Source organism: Sabethes cyaneus, chromosome 3, assembly GCF_943734655.1.
Source record: "Sabethes cyaneus chromosome 3, idSabCyanKW18_F2, whole genome shotgun sequence".
NCBI lineage: Eukaryota > Metazoa > Arthropoda > Insecta > Diptera > Culicidae > Sabethes > Sabethes cyaneus.
The window spans coordinates 173841659-173865602 of record NC_071355.1 but is presented as its reverse complement, the minus strand read 5'-3'; the positions used below and the strand labels follow the sequence as shown (position 1 = coordinate 173865602).

General features: G+C 42.3%; 1 protein-coding gene across 1 annotated transcript in view; it reads left to right on the top strand.

Annotated features, from left to right (window-relative positions):
* Positions 1-23944, top strand: part of LOC128742688 (netrin receptor unc-5-like) — a 297884-nt gene that overhangs the window by 265824 nt on the left and 8116 nt on the right. Inside the window, exons 9-10 of the mRNA XM_053839127.1 lie at positions 401-731; positions 22457-22563. Of these exons, the coding sequence (XP_053695102.1) occupies positions 401-731; positions 22457-22563 (438 nt within the window). The remainder of the gene's footprint in view (positions 1-400; positions 732-22456; positions 22564-23944) is intronic.

The following is a 23944-nucleotide window of genomic DNA, read 5'->3' as shown; positions in this document are numbered from 1 at the left end:
AATGCGTCCATTAGATCCAACGGTGGGATTTTAAAGCTAATGGCTTTGGGAAAACTTTTTCCCAACTCTAATCTGCATCTAATTGGTTGAAAATATTCAAAAAGACGCCACTTTTGCCTGCAACATCTTACAACCCAATTCTCCTCAGCAACCAGTGTACGGTTGTTTCATCCCCTCATCTGAGCTGGCTCTAGATCTACCATCTGGTTGCCACCCCGACTGGTTCCAGTGCTATCCACCGCACGCAATGAAATTAGTAGCCTAATTAGTTCTATCCGGCACCGGCAGGCTTCCTTGATAGTCGCAACCCTGAAGACGTATCATCTAACAGTCGGTCTCATTTCTTCGATGAATCTTTCATAGCCAACTAAGAACACTCCCGCCCTTTGTGTCTTTCCAGAAATGCCATCCGAGTACTTCCCTACCGAGAGCAAGAAATTAACCCATTTTCAGCCCGATTTGACGCAGAATACAGTGGCCATTAATTACGAATATCCCCTAACACCGCACCACGTCACCGCAAGTCAGCCAACGTCTCAGCATCATCTCCTGCAGCATCAACAGCAACAGCAGCAGCAGCAGCAGCAATCACAACACCACGGAATGCTAACCGGGCAGCAGTCGCATCCTGGTGGCGGATCACATCACCAGAACAACTCGCTGAAAAACTCGGTCCCGTTTCCTCGGTCCAACTCCGAGCATCACTACGATGTGCCACATCTATGCAATAAGTGAGTATTTTAGATAATTTTCGAATCTGTATAATTTTTATCATTTAATATTAACGCTTATACTGCTGGGGAACAATAACGTACTTTAAAATTCTTATCCAATAGCAATGTTTCAAAGCGATGACCGATAATTTGTTAGTGCGTCATATTTTAAACGGTGTAGTTTCATTATTTATCGCTCCCGCCACTAATTCCATTAATTATTTTACAATTTACAATGACAATGACAAAACAAAAGCGCAAAATGTTCCACAGCGGAGTACAGTCGATTTTTAATTCGAAACCCAAATGCCACAAAGGAAGGCAAATTGATTTCCTCATCGTTTTACTTCCTTTCAAACTGCTGCTGGACTGCTACTTGCAGCTGCTGGCGTCCAAGGTCCCGGCAGTCGATGCCTTACATCGTGCCGCCGATCCGGAACTCGGCGCCGGAGAAGTACGGCAATATAAAGGTCTTCCTTAATTACTTTGAATCACGCTGCGACAAAAATGGGTAGCATTCCCGCGGGTCATCAAGCGAAGTCGCAGTAAAAGGATAGAAGCGACCCGTTACCGTCTACAATGACAGTAACTTTATCACGCCATTCTATTTCCGTATTACACACAGCGTGCCGGAAAGATAATTTCTACAGAAGATTGAGCGGTACAAGCGAATTTCAGATTTAGGAAAGATTTTTTTAACACTCTGTCCAAGTAGGGTAACGCACCCCCTTCGTCATAATATATTAACATATTAATTTCGAGTTTTATCCACAAGTACTCAAATTTTTCGCACAATACCTGACCATGTACACCTATCCAAACAGATAAAATATTTCGGAACTTTTAGTGAAATAAATTTATATGTTCTAGTGCCGGTTCGTCATACGGAAATTTCACTTCGTCGTACCTATACAAAATTTTGCTTTATCTACCATGAACTGACAGCAGTTGTTTACAAAAAATGCATGTGTTCTTTGTGCCGAGTGCTATCCAACTTACACAACAAAAGTGGAAATAGCTTGATGCACAGCTCCATATCTCAAGGCACTACCCCAAGTGTTCAGCGAATTCTCTTCGTCATATTCTGTATTCAAATCAGATATTTTCATCGATAACGAAGAGATAACGCATAAATATTACTGCCATTGAACGTAATATAATGAATATATCTAAGGTAGAAATAATTTTAATCGTAACTTATTTAATTTCACCCTCATTTTCATCGATTTATGGATTGATGCAGAGGACAATGGGTAAAAACAAGCTTGTAATCCCAATTAATTAAAGTCACTAGTTTGGAATGTTACAAGATACCTGTTTCTATGTAAAAAATGCAAAGAATCGATTGATGAGAGTCTCATCTTGTGCAGACCTTGGGAAAATGTCCATTCTGACCTATTATGCTAAAAATCGTGTTAAACGACAATAAAACAGTATAAAAACTTATTTGCCGCCTATGAAATGAACATTAGAAGAATAATAATGATGATCAGATCCCATCCATTCCATACTATGCGAAATGCAAGAATAATCCATTTTACCCAATGCAACCCAAAATACCTAGTAAAACCTAATTAAAGTGATTAAAACTCACTCTAAGGCTTGGTTCTTCAGGAAAAATGTGTATTTGAACATACTGAATAACTTTGGAGAACCGTTGAAAACAATAAATAAATTGGATGCAAAGTTAATAAAGCTTACCCAGACAATTTAGCATTTAACCCAGCAAGCGTTAATCTTTATAGCTTTGTCGAACAAAGCGAAAAGCTTCATTAGATTATGGCGGTTGTTGTCAAGCAACGAAAAGCATAATAGGTTTTATTGCTGCTTTCTGCAAAGCGTAGTAAATCTACTTGAACTTATGGCCTGACTCATCAAGAGGTTACATATGAAAACCTTCTGAAGAGTGGGCCTTTTGGTTTTTAAATAGTTTTTTAGCGGTCATCAGAAGGTTCTAGCTGTGCCCATAGTTTTATTAGCGGTTTTATGAAATTGGTCAGAAGAACCGCTAAAGGAACGTAATAAAACTTAAATTGCTGCTTGTGCATTCAGGTATTCGTTGAAGTGCTACTTTTACCTGTTGCGTTGGTCACCTTACAATCATTCGCGAAAATACTAATGCCTGGCTAATTTGGACGCATAGAAAAATTTATAACTCGGGACTGGAGTGGCGCAGAAAAACCCTATAATAACTAAATTGCCGTATTTTTATTCAGGTATAAGTTTCAAAGTATTACATTATTGCATTTCTCTGATTCTGATAAAATATCGAACTTTATTCTTAATTGAACTCAACAGTTGAAGATGCGACTGAATCACCTTTTTTTCACTTTAAACGTATTTCTTTAGCACTGTTGAGTGTCCCCCCACTTCTCCGAAGTCGTTGTTTGACAGTTGTTAAAAATTTTTCAATGGGTCGAAGCTCCGGACAATTTGGAGGGCACATCTCTTTTGACACAAAATCGACATCATTAGCTACATACCACTCTAACACCATTTCAGAGTAATGCCAACGAAACAAATCAGGCCAGAATATAACGTTACCCTTATGTTTTCGAAAAATGGCAAAATCCGTTTCTTCAAACATTCTTCCAAGCATAAACTTAATGTCATCGTTGAGGAAGTGATGAAAGTATCAGTCTTCAGTCCACAGCTGCATGTTCCTTGCCAATTCATGACCTTCTTTGCAAATTTTTCAGTAAACACGAACTTATATTTGCCTGGCACATCTTACTTACTTTAGTGGCAACGGTCCGTTACCGATCCTGCGCCGAACGAATTATGGTCCTCCAGTACCGTCGGTCCTGGGCTGCCGTTCTCCAATCCCCACGAACACCAGCTGAACGTGCATCGTCTTCGACAGCACACACCCACCGGGTGCGGGGTCTGCCTCGGAGTCTACGGCCTCTTCCTGGTTCTCTGCTGAAAATAGTTTTGGCTATTCTTTCATCGGGCATTCTGGCCACGTGTCCAGCCCACCGCAGCCTGCCACATTGCGCTACCTTCACTATATCAGCATATTCGTATACTTGGTACAGTTCGTGATTCATGCGTCTGCGCCACACTCCATTTTCCATTTTACCACCAAGTATAGATCGTAGAATTTTACGCTCAAAAACCACAAGCACTCGCCGATCAGCTTCCTTTAGCGTCCATGATTTGTGTCCATAGAGGGCCACCGGGAGGATTAGTGTTCTGTAGAGCGCCAGTTTTGTGCGAATTTGCAAACTACGGGACTTCAGCTGGCTACTCCATAGAAAGCCCGATTCGCGGCTGCAACTCGTCGTTTCACTTCGCGGCTTACATCATTGTCACATGTCACGAGTGTACCAAGGTATATAAATTCCTCCACTACTTCATATCGTTCCCCATCTAACTCCACCTCGGCACCAACACCACTTGGGTTCCCACGTTCCCTACCAGCAACCATGTACTTCGTTTTGGCGGTATTAATGGTAAGTCCCAATCTCGCAGCTTCCCTTTTAAAGGGCCTGAAGGCCTCTTCCACTGCTCTACGGTTGATTCCGATGATATCGACGTCATCCGCAAAACCAAGAAGCATGTGAGATTTTGTGATGATAGTTCCATTCCTTTCCACGTTTGCCCTTCGTAATGCACCTTCCAAGGCAATGTTGAATAGCAGGTTAGAGAGTGTATCCCCTTGCTTCAGTCCATCCAACGTCACGAAAGCAGCTGAGATCTCACCCGCTATTCTAACGCATGATTTGGATCCGTCCAGCGTCGCACGAATCAGCGTAACTAGTGTCGTCGGAAAACCATGTTCTAGCATTACCTGTCACAGCTCATTTCGTTTAACTGAATCGTACGCCGTTTTAAAGTCCACAAACAGATGGTGTGGCTGCAAGTTGTACTCCCGGAACTTGTCTAGCAACTGACGCAGGGTAAACATCTGATCCGTCGTGGAGCGACCCTCACGAAAACCAGCTTGGTACTCGCCGACGAAGGACTCCGCTAACGGTCTCAGTCTGTAGAACAGGATACGGGAAAGCACCTTGTAGGCAGAATTGAGCAATGTAATTCCTCGATAGTTTTTACACTCCATTCAATGTCCCTTTTTGAAAATTGGACATATGAGGCCAACCAACCACTCCTCCGGCATTTGTTCTTCCTCCCAGATCCTGACAATGATCCGGTGGATTGCTTCGTACAGCCGCTCGCTCCCCGCTTTTAGAAGTTCAGCCGGGATACCGTCCTTCCCAGCAGCCTTACCGTTTTTCAGCTTACTGATTGCCTTCTTAACCTCCTCCTGTGTTGGTGGCTCCACAGCTTGACCATCGCTTACAATTTCTATCCTGTCCCTGCTAATCTCCGCATTTACCTCTCCATTCAATAGTGTCTGAAAGTGCTCCTTCCACCTGGCTGCTACCGCCGTTTTTTTCGGTAAGCAGGTTGCCAGCACTATCATTGCACATCACAGGCATGGCAAAATTCCTGCATCTCACCGTTTTATAGAAACTCCGTGTGTCATTGCTGGCGTATCGCTCTTCTGCGCCGGCGAGCACGTGCTCCTCGTACTCGCGTTTCTTTAGACGATGGATTCTTTTTTCCGCAGCTCTAGTCTCTCTGTATCTCTCTCTGTTTTGACGCGTTGCCGCAATGAGCATGCGACTCCTGGCCTGGTTCTTTTCATCTGTCACTCTCTGGCATTCGGCATCAAACCAGCTGTTACGCTGTCTTCCACGCGTCGTGCCTACCACCTCTCTCGCTGCTGTTTGGATGGCACCATGGATGTTCCTCCGCAGCCCATTTATATCTTCTTCTTCTACCTGCTGTTCTGCGATTCGCTGGTCAAGCTTCCTGGTGTACTCCACTGCTACGCCGTCTGCCGTTAACCGCTGGATGTTGAAACGCAGCGTCCTCTCAGTGCGAGCTTTCGCCGTGTTCGACAGCATTGCGCGAATCTTACTCACTACGAGATAGTGGTCAGAGTCGATATTTGGTCCACGAAAAGACCGTACATCGATAACATCCGAAAAGTGTCGACCGCCAATCAAGACATGATCGATCTGAGAGCTAGAGTCTCCATTTGGATGCCTCCAGGTGTGTTTCCGAATATTCAAACGTGGAAAGTAGGTGCTACAGATGGCCATCCCTCTGGCCGCGGCAAAATTTACGAGCCTCAGACCGTTATCATTGGTCGACAGATGAAGGCTATGTCTTCCAATAACTGGACGGAAGAATTCGTCGATCCCGATCTGCGCGTTTGCATCTCAAATGATGATTTTCACGTCGTGTTTTGGGCTCTTTCCATAGGTCCTCTCAAGCCTGTCGTAAAACTCGTTTTTAGCATCATCGGATTTATCATTTGTCGGTGCGTATAAGTTGTTTAGGCTATAGTTGAAGAATTTGCCCTTAATCCTCAACACGCATATACGGTTATCTACGGGCTTCCACCGGATAACTCGTAGCTTTTGTTTTGCCAACACTACGAAACCGTAGTAGATGTGGTACTTGAAAGAAGTGCCTGCAATATGGTCTACTGCACGGAACTCCCTTTCTCCGGAATTTGGCCACCGAACTTCCTGAATAGCAGCGATCTCCACTCCGAGTTGATGCAGCTCTCGAGCAAGCAAGCCAGCCCGTGCCGGTTCATGGAGAGTTCGGACATTCCAGGTACCAAGTTTCCAATCGTTATCCCTTAATCGTTTCCTTGTCCCTTGCCGTGTCCTATACCGATTGCTCCGTCCTGAATTTCTTTGTACGTTGTTCGTGGTAATTGAGTTTTCGGTATACTACCTCACCGGGGTCGCGATACCTACATCCCGCTGATGGGTCTGCCATCTTAGGTATAGCTTGCGGGATACAGCATTTCATATTCAGCCGCCCGTTACGAGACAGAAGCTGTGTGAGCCGCCCCTCATCTGGAGAACAGGCGCTCTAGTTCGCACCTCCTAGCTTAGCTGCTTCAGTAAGTACATGAAGCTTTTCCGGGTAAGGCCATCGACCGTCATCATTTGACTTAGATCTGCGTGGAGGCGCCAGGTGGGAGCTTGAGAGACCCAGAGCTAAGTTTGATGCTCCTTCCAGGTAACTCTCTCCATTTCATACCCAGCACATCACCACGCCCAATTGTAATGTAAAATTTTTGACCAGGAAGTTACTTAAAATCCATTTTCACATAGGTTTCGTCGTCCATCAAAATACATCCATTGAATTTCGTCAAAACTTGCTAGCACGCCTCTCGGCTACTAAATTCTGCTTCAAGTGCCGATTCGGACGTTTACTGGTACTGTAAGGCCTATAATCTTCTCGAGCGAGGATATTCCGTGTGGTTTGATAGTTGGCATCATACCCCAGCTAGCATTTTCATATGTATATAAAAAATAAAAATCTGCAGTACGTACAGATATACATGTTGATAAATCGCACTTGATGCGCAAAATTGGCATGTAGGCACTATTTTGGGGCGATATACGTGATTAGGAATAATTCTAAGCGTTACGACTATATAAGTATTTATATACGATAATATCCAATTAAACGCGACTCACTTCGTAATGCTATACAATTTTGTGCTGAAAATCGTATGTATGTCAATTATAAACATTATATACGTGTAACTAGCGGGTAGAGGACACACACAGGAATGCGGAGACTCCCCTCTTCACTGCCTCAGGATCGGCATACGCTCTTGGCTACCGGACATTATAAGTATCGGTTTTCACACTCAACCCAGCTAGCTCAATATAACTTAATCTCAGGGTCGGCAACCGACCTTCGGAGGACTCGTACAACCCGACAACTTACCCGAAACGAAGCGGAACCACCAGAAGCGTCAAAGAAAGAAATGAAAAGGACTAGTGGCTCTTAATTATATAAAAGAATAGAAAATTCCATGCATGAAAACTTTATTACCGTTCTATTGGTGCAGCGCTCGATGTCACAAGTTGGGGCCCATTGATGATGATGAAGAACGAAGGGAGTGAGGAGAAGAACAGGCTTCGATGACTGTGCTAATTGACTGGTTCTAATTTATTGGGAATTTCGTAGACGCTGGGTTACCGGGATAGACTTGACCATGATGACCGTGTGGTAGTGCAGCGATAAATCCTGCCGTTATAGCAATATGCGGCGCCGTCCATGTGATAGGCTCGTCGCGCTTCTTCGTTGATCGGTAAAATCCCGGCAGCTATACACCCATCTTCGCTCGTTGCCGTAACGCTTGACAGCCGCAGAGTTGCAGATCGTAGGGGATATCACAGGGTTCTTCGGAAGCCGGAACTACGTATCGGCTTCACTAACCACTCAGCCAGATATATTTTTCGGCTCTTCGGACTATACTTTTTGTCCGGAATTACTTGGCGACGCAAAACACGCGGTTTTTCGAACTGTACGGTGGGGAAATCTTAACTTTTCCCTCCGTACTCGACAACGACTATCGATCAACTGTCCCCTGCTTATCTCTCCATCCTGCGATCATCCCCAACCAATTCTCCTCTTTTCCTCCGGTATCCTCTCTCCCAATCTTTCTCCCTCTCTCGACACCTCCGGATATCGAACTTTCGTGCAGTCAACGCAACCAACTGGTATACTTTTTGCTGCATGATAGGGAACTATTAGGGGTGGTGTAATTAGTGCGGACTTTTTGCCATCTTTTATCGTTGCGGTCTTTCCGTTACAAAGGGGTTTTTTGAGGATGTTACCACTTAGTGAGTAAGGCTGTCCCTGACTTAGGATGTCTTACGGAGCCTTTAGAGCCTCCGTGCAAAGCCCCAACACCTGGTCTGGATGTTCCGGGGTGGACGCCGAAGGTCTCTTTTAGATTCCTAAGTCCGCATTCAGACAGTGTCTCCTCACTTCACTAAATGGTAACGTTCACAATAATATTTTTACGCAATTTTTCGATGACTAATTACCGGTTGAATGATTTAAGGGATTAGTACGCTTACTCTAAGTTAAACAAAAATACAAAGATAAATATGCAAAACAAAAGAAAACTAACAACAATTAGAAGAGCCCCATAAATAATCAAAATTGAATTACGGATTTAATCTTACGAACTACGCTTACAAACTACACTTAAACACTACAAAAAAAACAAAACTTTGACGCCATGGCATTGGTACCGTTTCATTTAAAATGACCGGTAACAACATGAAAACACTTGGAATCGGTCTCAAGCAAACTCCCTTTTATTCTTCTCTGTCGACACTTTATTCAACCCACTTTCTTACTGTCTATCTCCTACCTCTTTAACTTTTCTACTTTCACTTCGGGGCCCCCTTTCCGTCCGCAGTCGCCTACTTCCGCTTAGCACCTTCCGGACACCGCTGCCGCTTTCCCTTCTGGATATTGGGAGGATACGTTTGGGCGTCGATCACCGTACCTGATGCCAGGTACCAGGACGTGCTCACACTTACGGCAGGTATTGTAGCGACCGGGCCACGGGATTGGGTTGATCCTCAGTATACGAGGTATACAAAACTATACAATGAGGTCCTGTGAGCACAATAGGGGGAACTAGAAAATGGAGGGTGGGCGTCAGTTGGAGGCTGTGTTCCGCTCGATTCCGGCTTTTAATTTTACCTGAACGACCAGTATATCCGGCACTATACTCTTTTCCACTCTTTCACCGTCTCAGCTTTACTTTTTTCAGCTTAACAATTTCTTCAGTGTAAACTTTCTTAAGCCAATCTTTGTGGTTCTACTGCTTTCTTTTGTGTTTATCTGCAGTCTGTCACCTTTGTGACCTTTCAATTTCAGGTTAGCCGGATTATTGGATCGTTCAGGATGGCGGATAACATTTCCATTGGCGTAACTAGGAACTTTCCCTGGAGGGGGCCTAGGGGATGCCTTCCAAAAAAATTTTGATTATGATCTTGTTACTCCGGCTGTCACCGATAGCACAAGGTATTGTAGAGAAATACCAGGCGGGCTTGATGAGGGTCCGCTCAATTACCAGATATGTCGGGAATACAATCTGTCCGTTCATCACATCTTTATTGATATCAAAGCAACATACGATACAGTCGATCGAGACCAGCTATGGCAGATAATGCACGATGGGTTCGTGTATTTGGGATTGCTGGTGCACACGGACAACAACACTAGTAAGAAGATCTAGTTGCGCATTTAAGCGAGTAATTAGGCTTCCTTAGCCCTTCGCAAAACGCTAGCCATACGCTATTTTTGAGCGGAAGGTACTGCGGACGATATTTGACGGAGTACAAACTGAAAGCTGAGAGTTACGGAGACGTATGAATCATGAGCTACAAGCACTGTTTGGAGAGATTGCCATCGTCATCTGGCGAAAGTCAGTAGGCTACAGTGCGACGAAAATAGTTCTCTTTAACAACTGCACCAACATCAGGAACAGGAAGGCTCAACGTGATGGCTCGACCAAGTCGAAAGTGATTTGCGACTTCTGCGAGTGGGAAATTTGCGACAAGTGGCCCAAGATGTAGTTGAATGGAGACGAACGCTTAAAGCAGCATGAGCCGGGGTTGCTACTAAGCTACTGACGACGACGACAACTACGCTTTTGCGATGCCATGTGAAAAAGAAAATATCTACACAGCGGGAATATATACACAGAGTTTTTTCCCGGTTTCCAATTCCTATGAGGAAAATTTCTGGAGGAGGCTTGCAGAATTCTGGAGGGGGCCTGATACCCCAGGCACCCCGTCTAGCTACGCCAATGAACATTTCGCGCTCTCCAACACCGCACCACTAATTCCTCTCATTTTCCGTCGTTTTGCACCGCTTTTCTTCGGCCGTCCGGTGTCACGCATGGGTCCTCTGGCGGTGGGTAGAAGTACTACGGTTGCTTCTCGTGTCATTTGTGGGATTTGTTAGAGACAATACCTGTGACCAATGGCAACTATTTTCTTATCTTTTTATTCATTTAATACGAGCTACTCGCGTTAATATCGGCATTCTTGGGTTGCCATACGGTCACTGGTTACATACGATAGAAAATCAACTTGGGCTCACTTTATCAAGCTTTAGTTACGATTTAGAATTTGTTAAGATATAATTACGATAATTTTCGTACATTGATATACGAGTTGGTGCTAGCTGGGACCTTCTCCCCATATCCCGGAGAAGATTGGACCTAACGCACCTCAATATATTCCTCCTCAGCTCTCGGTCTCTAATTCTGGTTTTCTTGAAAAGTTTTTGTCGCCTTTCCACACCTAGGTTCTCCTTATAACCCTCCACAACATTATACACTGTGGATTTTGGCAACTTTAACCAACTTTGATGCAGACCACTCTGGATTTCCAGGTGTTTTTCAAGTTTTTTTTAAGTCGTTCGAGTTCCATTCCGCACTGCATCGCAGCAGAATATTTTGACGAAACTTGCATCAGTTGTCCTTCATAAACATGTAAACAAAGTAATGTCAAATGGTTCGCGTTCGTACCACAAGAAGCGTGCCTGTGACGCACGAGAGGCGAGCTGATTTACTTTTAGTCATACTTTAAATAGTGTTTTGGAGGGATAAAAGGTGAAATCATATTTTGACTTTAGTTCGTACTCAAACAGACATGTTACAAACTAAGGTTTTAGTTTGCATTCTAATTTCCATGTTGGAAGCTGTTTAATTTTGAACTTTTCAACAAATTGGTCTTCAGAATCAAAAAGTTGTTATAGGAATACAAGCAGTACATTTTTATATAAAAAATGGTATCAGTGATTTCACGGACAACGAAAATTTGAACCCGTTGCACTATAGGAATCAAAATCTGCTGTTACCAAACAGTAAGATAAAAGAAGATGTTAAAATCTTAGTAAGAAACCTAAGATCGAACCACTCTTCGTGAAGATCACATATTTCGATTTTCATTTTACCCCCGCAGTCCTTCATCCAAAGTAAAAAAAACTGTCACCAGTTCATTGAAAGACCTGCCACAATAAAGCAAAACCCAATTTTCAGCCTAACAATGAAGACAGTTCACTGTCAGCTCATTAACAATTTATAATAACCCAATCAAGATTGATTGAACGCCACTTTGCCAGGCAGCACTCATTTCATTACAGCAGCAGCGCGCTGAGCTAAATAGCTAAATAGCGCAATGTGTATACATAGTTTTGCCAGGAAAGTTTCGTGGCGACCGTTTCGTAACCTGCTTTTGCCACCACCAACAACAACGGGTTGCGCGCTCCATTGAGGCAGCGGAGGTGAAATTGAATAATTGCTTCATCATCGTTGAACACAAACGCCATTTACGCCGAACATATGGGAGCAAAAGGTGAGGCCAACGAACGTGCAGAGGGACGGTCCTTATAACCGGCCTAAGAACCGCAAATCGCCTCCGTCGGCGAAGTTCCGCTGCAGAAGCAGAAGAAGGTTTCAGTTCAGCCTAGTTTCACCAAGCTGCGACGACGACGACGATGCGCTACCGTTTTGGCCTTGTCTGTTATTATTCAATTAATTACGCGCTTTCCGAAGTTGTGACAGCTTCATAAAGAGCCGCTTTTGATTAAGTGCGCCCGGTGACAAACTGAGCCGCTGCGGCATCGGTTTCTAAATGGGTTAGTTAAATGGTGGCAAAGTTAGGTAGCTTCTGTGAAGCGCGATGGTATTTCTCCGTTCGATTCCGCACTGTCAATTCATCGAGCGTTTGCTTTTCAGAGGCGGAAAAGTTATCTCCTTGAATCAAGTATACTACATCGGGAAAATGATTTCATTGTTCGGCCGTCTATAGAACTTGCTGCAACCCCGAACCGCGCAGCCATAGGCTTTATATATTGCACATCATTTATAATGCGCGCACTTATTCAATTAATAATAATTTACAGTCGTAATTGCAACATTCATCATCCGAATGCCGACGCTAATCTGTAGTGCTTGTCTTAAACGCGTCTTATATTCACGCGCTTGCAATTTACTACACTTCCCGTGCCAATTGATGGCCATATAGGAACGAAATGTGCAACGGAGCGGACGCACTGCGGTTTCTGTGACAATCATATACTACTAGTTTGATACACTATAACCCGAATGTAGGCATTGTAAAATTCTGGCAAGCCACACGCGACCCTCATCGTCGACGAGCTTAAGCTTTTAGTCTGACGTAGATTGTCTTCGTCGGCGCAAATTTTTTTGAGATAACATCGAATTCGGTTACGAACTTCGGGAGTTTAGTAGCTACTGTTGATAAAAATCATATCTCTCGTTTCGATCCTCGCCCAGCGGTTCACATCTTCAGGAGTGATGTTGAATCACCGCAATTCACAATCGGAATCGGAACCTTTCTCTTCCCTTGTACAAGGCCGTCTCCCTCGTTTGTCAACCCCCGGTGCTGATTCTGTTATGCCAAAAGACATGTGTTGGACAAGCGGCGTTTGATGAAGAACAGTCCAGAAGTTCCGGAGCTATGGCGGAACATACATTCATACTCATGTTCCTCGTCCTCCTACATGTCGGCACCCCCTTCTGTCACGTAGCTAATTATGCATCGGTTTGCTCAATGAAAATCGCTATATTGGCAACGGAACAAAGGTTTATATAGGTACCATATATTCCTCCTCGAAGGAACCCTCCCTCTCAAAGTCAGTTGCACAACTGCAATCAGCAATGCAAGAGAAACGCAACCCCTTTTACTTATTTAGATCTCTCCACACCCCCTTGTTAGGGATTCCCCCTTTTTGTCAACTTCCCAGTGCTATTTCCCTAATGTCAAGGAACATGTGTGCCAAATTTGATGAAGAACCGTCCAGGCGTTTCGGAATTATAGCCTCCCCCCTGTTATGAACCCCCACTCCCTCCTCTTCTTGTCTACCCTTCAGTACTGATTCCCTTATGTCAAGGAACATGTATGCCAAGTTTGGTGAAGAACCGTCCAGGCATTTCGGAGTTATGGCCTCCCCCCCTCTGTTACGAACACCCCCCTCTTATCAACCCCCCAGTGATAATTCCCTTATATCAAGGAATATGTGTGCCAAGTTTGGTAGAGATCGGTCTAGGTGTTCTGGAGTTATGGTGCAACATACATACAAACATACAAACATATTCACGCTCACTTTTATATATTGATAGAAAAAACCGCACCGCACAAAATACTGAAAATTGTCTAATAAAATTGCCCTACTTGTAGTTTCTTCTACCGAATGCCGGTCCTTTCCGATGGCTCTGTGATCTTCAGCTATCCGATTTCTAACAGGATATCTTCGAGATTCTATTCCTATTCTCGCAGCTTTCTCCTTATGATGCGTATAAGCCTCATTCACAGCTCTACGTTCAACACTGCCGATATCGATGTTGCCCGCGAACCCTAGAAACATGTGAGATTTCATGGAAATGGTACCGCTTCTCTGCACACCTGCTCTTCAAATTACACGTTCCAAGGCAATGTTGAAAGGCAAATTCGATCGCTCGTCATCTTGCTTCAAACCATCTAACACCCCAAACGAGGCCGATATCTCACTCGCTATTTTGACGCTGAACTTTGAACCAACTAGGATAACACGCGTCAGTCTACACGCAGAAAAATAAATTGTAAATGCAATAGAATTCTTTATAAATTCAACAGAAAATATTGTTGACTGAAGGCTAACCCTGATATTTTTTTGATTCTAGCTGTTTGACCTTTTAGTTCAACAATAAGTTTTGTTATTTCGAATAATAACTAGTTTCTATCAAAGAAAAAATTCTAGAATCAAAAATAAGTATTTTTGAGTTTATAAAAGATCTAGTAGAAGCAAAAGGAGTATGAATTAAGTTTAAACAATATTTTTTGATTCAAAAATATGATTCCAGTTGAGCTCAACAACAGATAATTGTTGTTTCAAACTATCATCATTTTTCTGCGTGTAGTCAGTTTTGTTGAAAAACGATGTTTAAGCATAACCCGCCACTACTCATTTCGCTTAACTCAATCGTACGCTGCCTTGCCGTCTATAAACAAATGATAAGTCGTGGAGCGTCTCTCTTGAAAACTACATTATTATTTGCCAACAAATGTTTCCTGAAGCAGCCTCTATATCTATGAAACAGGAAGCGGAAGAGAATTTTGTATGCAAACATAAGGAGAGTCATTGGCGAAACTAGCGCTCATTTCTAGGGGGGACTAAAGTCCCCGATATTTTCTCAACCATTTTATTTGGTCGACCAGGTCCATTTTCCTAGGAGAGCCCACTCTACTCACGCCACTGAGGAGAGTAATGTGGCTATAGCTGCATTAGGTTGTAAATGGTTCCTCTGAGATGATACTTTCCCTAAATTAACTGCTCACTCTACGTCAGACGGTTGTAAGCAGCTCTTGACATGAACTGCAAATGATAATTAGGTTGAAGAAGTGGTGATACTGAATTGAAAAGTGTCCCACATGGAACAGACGTTCGAGACTCGCATGCCTTCTTCTCATGCCAAAACGCGAAACCCAAGGTATTAGGCTTACTCGTATCTTGGCACCGACCGTGAAAAGGTAGGCATTAAAATTAAGTGGATGGGCACAGCGAGTCCTTGGTTCACATAGTTACACCTTTACCAACCAGTCATTACACAACCAGAATATTCATGGAATCCGTTGGGTTCAATTTATTGAGAGCCACTCTAACCGGATGTAACCATCACTAGGTGTTTCTTAAGGTGAACATTACAGTAGTGACCAGGGACTGAAACGGTTACACTTAACCAATACCATCGCTCAGAACTGTATCGACGGCGCCCATCTCTTGTAAGTGTCGAGATTAGCCCGAATACGTACATGATAATAAGCAAACATTTTTGTACGTGAGCTGACCATTCATCAAAATGTCGTGTAAAAATGACATGCATTTGCCGCTTTTTGCTTACAGTTATTGTTGAAATAATATGGAGAAGTGATAGAGAATAAGGTGTATGGGAAACCTTCTTATTTAAAACCGTATTGTTTGGGGGAAAGCTGTATGTTTGGCAAACGTGCCCAACAGCAAAAGAAAATACAAAAAAGTATCTCCAAGACTGGTCACTGGTCACTGGTCACATTTTCTCCATCGTACCGAAAAGGATACGACACGTAGTACAAAAGATTTTTTCGTTGTTCATGTATTTCTTTTCGGTGCTTGTATATCAGCAACATGTCGCAAGACTGGTAGCAAAAAATGAAAAAATGGTAAATGTCTTCAAATTTTTGTCACCAACTAGTACATTTAACGTCCCTGGTAGTGACCGCCTAGCTTTGAAGTATGGTGCTGTTCTAACAAGCCAGTCATCATACTCTCGGCTGGACAATGCTACAGTGAGGTCATTTCCGTAGTTGTCCTGTACTGTAATAACCGGCTGCGAAGGCTGTTCATAATGAAGGTTCAAGTCTTAAGACGGTTATACGCTAGACTTTGCTTTATTATGACAAAAGTGTCCACAATTTAAGGAACGACAGAACATAAGTATTTTGCTCCAGAAGAATGCCACACCACATGATGTGAAAACTAATTTAGAAACGCTAAAATGGAAAATACCATTTCACCCGCCATACTCACCAGATATCACTCCATCTCATCAGGTCAAATATAGGAAACTAGTGGAAAACTAACGGTGGTAACTAGTGGTAACGATATTGTTATATTACGAACTAACTAAATCCAACCCTTGATATTTGAAACGACGTTGATATAAAATCAAAAATAGTTGTGGGTTTAAGTTTCACCTATACTTAAAATTATTTTCAGCCTAATACCAAAATTCTTCAGTTCTTCGAATTTTTCGCCTTTCACATCAAGCATTTAGTCTTTCCAAAGAACAAAAACTTTATCCTTACTGCTCGTCGTCATCCATAGCATAAAACCGGAGTGGCTCGTGCTGTTTCATTCAGTCGTGGTCATTCAACTCGATCTAGGATAACTCGTGGTCAGTTTTCGAGGCGTTTCAGTTGTCGCAAATCGCTTTCGATCTGGTCGAGCCATCTTACACGTTGGTTCCTGGTGCTGGTGGTGTTTTTGGAGAGAACCGTTTTCATCACACTGTCGTCCGACATCCTTACAACGTGTCCAGCCCACCGTTAGGTTGCCTACTTTCGCCAGATGTATGATGGGAATCTCTCCAAGCAGTGCTCGCAGCTCGTGATTCATACGTCTCCGTCACTTTGCCCTTTCAGTTTGTATTCCACCAAACTGTTACCGTCTGTGGAAGACACGCGTTTGTGTCAAAGGACATTTTCCTTTCATATATTAGGTCTTCAACGCATTTATTTTTTACCCAATCCGCTTTCAGTCTGGTGTGGATTGCCTCCACCGGCACAAAAAATTCCTGGCTATGATATCAAAGTCAGCGAAGCCTAGGAGTTTGCTACTCTTAGCCTCCGGTTTCGAATAGTATCTAGGATAAGCCGATCCCTTCTCTGAATCCTCGAAGGACTCAAAATGCGCACGAAACACATCACTCGATTCAATGTAGCTTTTATCAGTCGCATCAGTTTGTCCAGAAAAACTGATATAGCTGGTCTCTTTCGACTGTATCATACGCTGATTTGAAGTCAATAAAGATGTGATGCGTAAACATATTGTACTCCCGATATTTCTGCAAAATCTGTCGGATGGTATAAATTTGATCTGTAAAGGTGCATGCCATCATAAAGCCCGCCTGATAACTCCCTGCGAAGCCTTGTGCTATCGGTGACAGCCAACAAAACAGGATCTGGAAGGATACCTTGTAGGCGGCGTTTACCAGCATTATAGCGCGATAGTTGGAGCTTGGAGCAGTCAAGCCGACCACCCCTTTTTGTAGTTGGGACAAACAATTCTTTTCATCCGCATCCTCTGGTAGTTTCTATTCCTTACAAATCTCGGAAACAACCCAGTGTAGAGCCATTGCTAGCGTTTCATGGCCGTGTTTATAAAGGTCTGCTGGTAAGCTGTTCTTACCGGCGCACTATGGGGCAGAACTCGAAAAAGCTCGGACAAAACCTCAAAATTTTTATTCGACATATTCTATCAAACTTAATATTCTGAGTATAGGAAACACATAATCTATAAGAAATATACATAAATTGTTTTAATAAGTAGTTTTTCAATAGGCATTAAAGAAGGTGAAACACAGCGTAAAAAATTTTTGGAAAATGAAAAAATAAATATCATTTAATCTTTTAGTATCTGGCTACCATGCTGCTTAAAATTCTATACTTTTAAAGGACAATTTACATTAAAGGGATTATAAACTAATAGTTTAGGGGATATTAAGACAGATTTTTTACTAGTAGGCTTTGTTCTGATGAAGTGTTTTGGAACAAAATATTTGTTATTTTTGTCAATTTTCAATAGTGTGTAGAAAAAGATTTCCACAGATTTCCGCTCTGATACTACCATAAAATCAACATTCAGGGTGTTAACTAGTAATAAGCAAAAAATTAGCTGCTACTAGTTGCGATGTTCGGAGATATTCAAGTTTTCCGGCATTTTAGGCTACAAATTAGTTAATGCGCGCGCCAGTGCGAAGCAGGAATGATCCTGCTGTAGGTTAAATAGTCATGCTTGTGTATGTAAGACATAGCATTATTATCGTTATGAGATACATCGGAGTCGATAAGGGGAATTCAGGACATTGTAAAGGCGACCACTTAACAGCTTTTTCCCAATTAGCTCTGCTTCAAGTCAAGTTGGCAGTAGAATATGTTTGGTTGGACTTTTCGTTCGATTGTACTAGCCTCCATTTTGTTTATTTAGAGTCGAACATGTTGATACGTGTTTGCAGGATAAACAGATTGCTATACTCTGTCAGTTACTCGTTATTTTTTGTGCCTTCTGCCAGGATTTGGGTGAGACCGATGACAGCCTATCTCGCCACTCGTTTCCTTTTGCTGTGTATGGTCAAACTAGTGAATTAAAAAAATTGTATGAATGCACTAAAGCAGATAGTAGGCTAAGTTATCCTATATAGTAAACCCTCTACCTGTAATGGACCCTCGGATAAAATTTCGGTATTTATTAGCTTATACTTCTTATTTCTGAGGATATATAACATGAAACAGAACGTACTAAACATAACACACATTTGAGTTAATAAAATTTTAGCGGCATTTCATCATTAATGCTTAAAATTGACGTTTTCAACAAGTGGGTCCATTATATACAATGCAAAAAATGTTGCCATTACCGGACTCTCTCCATGAAAAATACACTAAAATTCCTATAATGGACCCGGTCGTTAATCTATTGTAAACCACAAGGGTCCATAAAAGAAAAATGGACATTCCAATCTGTTTTAAAAAATCTGTTGAATATAGAGATTTGCAGCAGAAATTGATATATTTAAGCTTATTCGAAAGTTACTAATATTGTAAGTGAGTTCAAAATAATGTATAGAAATATCCACAAATGGTTGATTTACCCTATGACAGAATAATAATACTAAATTACTCTTGATATACAGATTGTGATAATTTGTATAGGAGGTCGTCAGACTACCAATTTCGACTACATACTTAAAAAAATGTGTTTGAGTATTTAAAATATTTATAACTTGATTCCCGTAAGTCCTACAATTTTGGAATGTTCAGTAACTTTACGTAACTTTACAGGACAAACAACTTTTCTGAAGACACAATATTTCTAAAGTCAGTATTTAAAAAGTTAGATCTCAACGCCATCTATAGGAATAAAAATACAACTACTTAAAATTTACAGAAAGATGCGAAATTTGATAACAAACAATGTTGCTGAGACAATAAAGCTCTACGAAGCATATGAAAGAAGTTCTGAGGCTTTGTCCGAGCGCCGGGTCAATCTACCCCACTGTGCGGCGACTTTACTGGTTTTCAGCAACCCGCATTCTTTGACTTTTTGGAGATCAGCTGCTGGTATCCTTATATCTTCCACTCCTAGGTTAACTTCCGTTCTGCCTCCTTCTGCAACTTTGTCACTCCAATGTTCATCGAAGAGTTGCTGCCTCTACCTATCGACCTGTCCCTATACATATCAGGATTCGGTGTGTAACCCTTACGGGATTGGTTCGCCTTCACGTAAAACTTGCGTATATCATTGGTTCGGAACACCTAGAATGCAAATCAAAGTTAGGAAAACTCAATCTGAGACTAGACTTATTTTACCATAAATTGATGATAATCACAAATTTATAGTAAAAACCGCAAAACTTCAAATAAATATTACAAAACATCTTCTAAATTCGACGAGTAAATAAGCACAATTGCTAATCTATTTGCAGATATGAATTTTATGACAATTACTTCTAATCAGCTTTTATCTAATCGACGTGGAACGTACAGTACGTGAAATTTTTTTCTGGGGGGATCTCAGACTTCCCCTTTGAAACCAGGCGTTCAAAAATTCTTCAGACATGTAATTTATTGTACCTCCAAAAGTTGAATCACAGGGACAAAACATCCCATTTTGTCAACTGATGCAAAATACTGCAAACCGATTCAGACGACAATAGCACACATGTTCGGCTGTCGGTATCCCTTGCGTGCGTCGGAAAACATTTATGGTTGCACCAGCGCGACGGTGCATTTTAATTCCTAGCAAATAAATACTTTTAATTAGATACACAAACTGATTTATAATCGCTCGGGTGTCGGGCCAAATAGTTAGCACAGTGCCTTCAAGCATTGTGACAATTGTTCCCAATGCGTTACCGTTTAACTTGCATGAATGTCGTGTCGTGGTGTAGCTGTGATAGCGCTTTAGGCAATAATGTAGAATGTTGGAAAACTAGCTCCCCAACCACCCCAAGTGTGCCGTACAGAATTCGAACATAAGTTGGCGCTGTGAGCTAGATTGTTTGTTATTTATTCTCTAAACTAGTTCCGCATGAGTGCAACAGTTTGTTCCTGCTGGCACTGATGGGACAGTATGAATGCACCGAAAGGAGAACATAATTCATCGAAACTGCTTACAGATCACTGCAAACTCATGTTGTCATGTGGCGCAAAATGCATGTACCTACTTATAAGAAAGCCCCTCAGCTCAATCGGACTGAGTTATGCGTTATGCGGACTGAGTTACGTTGGCAAATGTCATATAATCACGAGCATTGCCATGCGTTGACTTATGGTCATGAAGTGAATACGCTGGTCCAATTAGGTTTTAGACTCGTCTGGCAACGCGTAGTGTTTCCGATTGTAGTTTTCGATGGTCGCTTGGTTGACTTGATCCTGCCTGCTGTTTCGCTCGGTAAGGAACTGTGGAGTCAAAGCGCCGTTGGCTTTTCAGTGACAGTTTTGGTTGCCCTATGATTACCCCAGCTTCCCTATTGCCTGCCTGCCTGCCAGCCTAGCAGCATTGCAAGTTTGTCAGTGCTCCGCGCTAGGCTGGCTGCTGTACCAGACTGAGGTTTTGCTTTCAACGTACAGCGTAATTACCATCATGTACAAGAGCAGTCGTCTGTAATAAAGTTGCAATCATTCATCGTAATTATATTGAATGCCTCTGTTCGTAGCTCATATTTTACGTTGAGCTCTATGTGTCAACGAGGTGCCATCGACAGTGCGACCAGCAATTATTTATTGCATACTCATTAATGATTTTAAGCCTGGTGTCAATCATGTTAAAAGTTTAAAATTCTGTACATCCTAATGAAACATAAATAGGTTGTTCACAATCTGAACCGATAAAGTGAAGCTGGCATCGTACCTACTTCATGCTTCCAAAGTGGTTGACACTGTTCAACTGATGACGTCTATGTCTAATAGCATGCCCTAGTAAATATGCCAGCTGGGTGTAAAATTCATTATGCACAATACTGACTAGTAGTACAGTTGATGTCATTATCATAATTTCTTGTTTCGAAGAGTTTGATCGTGCATGTAATTTATGGTTAGTTCGCTAATGCACTATCGTAAATGCATCTCGGCACTTCAAGTACTGATTCTAACCCAGATTGATGGGTTATAAAATTTAACCTTACTTAGGTAGCATTTTTATTTCGAACGTTATGCGCAACTTAATAGTGTAATAAACATATTTGACCGACTTTCAGTAATAAAATACGAGTTCAATTTTCTTAAACCCACACAAGTAATAATTTCGAAGTGATATCTCATAAGCCTTTCTACAGCCTGATGTAAGAAGATCGCGAAACACATAAAGCTAAACCATGCTAGATTTTACGGCTAGGTTAGCAGCTTATTAATCAGTTTCCGCCCCAGCAAATATTAACATCAATCAGTTCTACTTCAAACGCTACTGTATCTTTGCGGTTAATAAACAGCCACCATGAACTGGAATACAAATGATATTCGATTCAAGTCGGGAAGCGAATTTAAAATATCGCTTGGGCCATAAATCAAACATTACATTATGACACTATTTAGTCTATGGCAACGGGACCAGCCGGTCACTAGCTGCAGTGCAGTGGTGCAGTGGTGCAGTGTAACCGGGCTGGACCTGCGATGCAATTATTTTTCTATTTAAATATATGGCATTACACGCGTAATTCATAAAAACGTCCAACCATAACACCGAAGCGCTCAAACACATCTAATTACCATTAACTCGTTTGTTTACCACTGCTGTTGGATGGTTAAAAACCAACAATTAATTTTCACCAGCGCTTATACCTAGTTCCCAAAGAGTACGGAAAAAACGGAACCTAGAATATAATTTATTACCGAGTCGTGCTTAAATTACACAGCAACGATCTACTCTTCCGTCGCATGGCCCGGCTCTACCGGCTCTAGTGTGTGTCCACAAGACATAGCCGCGAGATGCACTCATTCATAATCGTTCTCGTTCCCCGCAGCGCAACATTCTCCTCCTGAACGACCTGCCTCATTGCGTACGCCGGCCTACCAACTGCCACACACACACACTAACCTATTGGTCTTGTGTTTTCTTTTTCATTCCAGCTACATGTACCCGCTAGACAAAATCAGCATCAATGAATCATACTCATCGTCCAGCTATTCGAAGCGTGTCTGCAGCGTAGAATCTCTGGCCACCTCGACCAACACATGTAAGTGCACTTCCCGTCCGTTCCAACCTAGCACCCCCCCTGTAAGGTTCCATTCCTATTTTTGACTCGCCCTGCCAGCTTTTTTTCGATACCTCCAATCATACGCCTAGTTAGTAGATACGATCCAGAAAGACAAACGAGGACCTAAAAAATTTTTTGTTACCCTCGAGCTCTGGCGCCGCCAATTAAGTGCTATTTTTCTGCGGAAAAATTGACGAATTGATTGACAGCGAAGGTGAAATTAAACCATGTAGCTGTCAATAGTTGTCATAATTGAATATGTTGCCTAATTGTAGGTAGTTGAATTATTCCGTCGATGGACGCGAGTGAACACCTTGAGGTGCTTGATCTCATCGAACATGTCCACATGGGCTTCTTTTATTGTCGATTACATTTGAAGCAAATTGTATACACTGTCCCCTTGATGCAACTGTTATAGGTATATTTTGATTTACGCCGCATCGAAAAGAGGTTTTGCAACATTTGCTGGTTAGATCTTAAACATTCTTTACATTGAATGTAGTCATATAATAATTTTTAGGTATCTAAATTTTATTAAAAATGCGACCACTTACTTACTTAGAATAAAGGAATGAAACAAGTAATTTCCATTACGGACAGTTACCCGCCATGGCTTTCACCTGTCGCCATGACAGCCACACAGTTGATAACCTGGATGTCAATGGATAAGCTGCGTCGTCGTCAGCTTCTGCTTCGCTGTCCTTGCGGATTCCAGTCGAGTACTTCTCTGCAGATCTCGTTCGCTACTTTCCTCAAGATATGTTCGATCCACTTCCACCTAAAGGGTGTCTTACACTAAATTGCACCACGGAAGAAACGCTGTAGAATATTACCCATTGAGTATTTTCTCTTGAAAATTTGGGTAGAATTAGTTTAGAGTGTATTGGTTATACTGTATTTTTTATCGCTGTCAGTTTTTCGAAAATTGGGAAAATGGCGTCACCCGAAAAGGAACGTCGCGAATTGTTTTTGCGCAAGCACCTGTAAAATCCTCAACCATCTTATCGGGACATCGGGAAACAACTCGGAACGGAATCGTGCACTCAACTGTGAGTCGTGTGGTTAAACGTTACTACGAAACTCTGAGCATCGAACGGAAGGAGAAATGCGGTCAGAATGGATGCTCTATTAGTGATCAGGATCACAAGCGTGTCGTGGAAGCGTTTAAAGAGAATTCCAATGCTTCGATCAGGGATGTGGTCAAAAACTTAAATCTGTCCAAGTCTTTCCTTCAGAAAGCCAAGGAGCGGGAGGGACTGCATACGTATAAAGCGCAGAAGACTTCAAATCGTGATGAACGGCAAAATACGGTGGGAAAGCCACGGGTCCGGAAACTGTACACCCAGATGCTGACGAACCC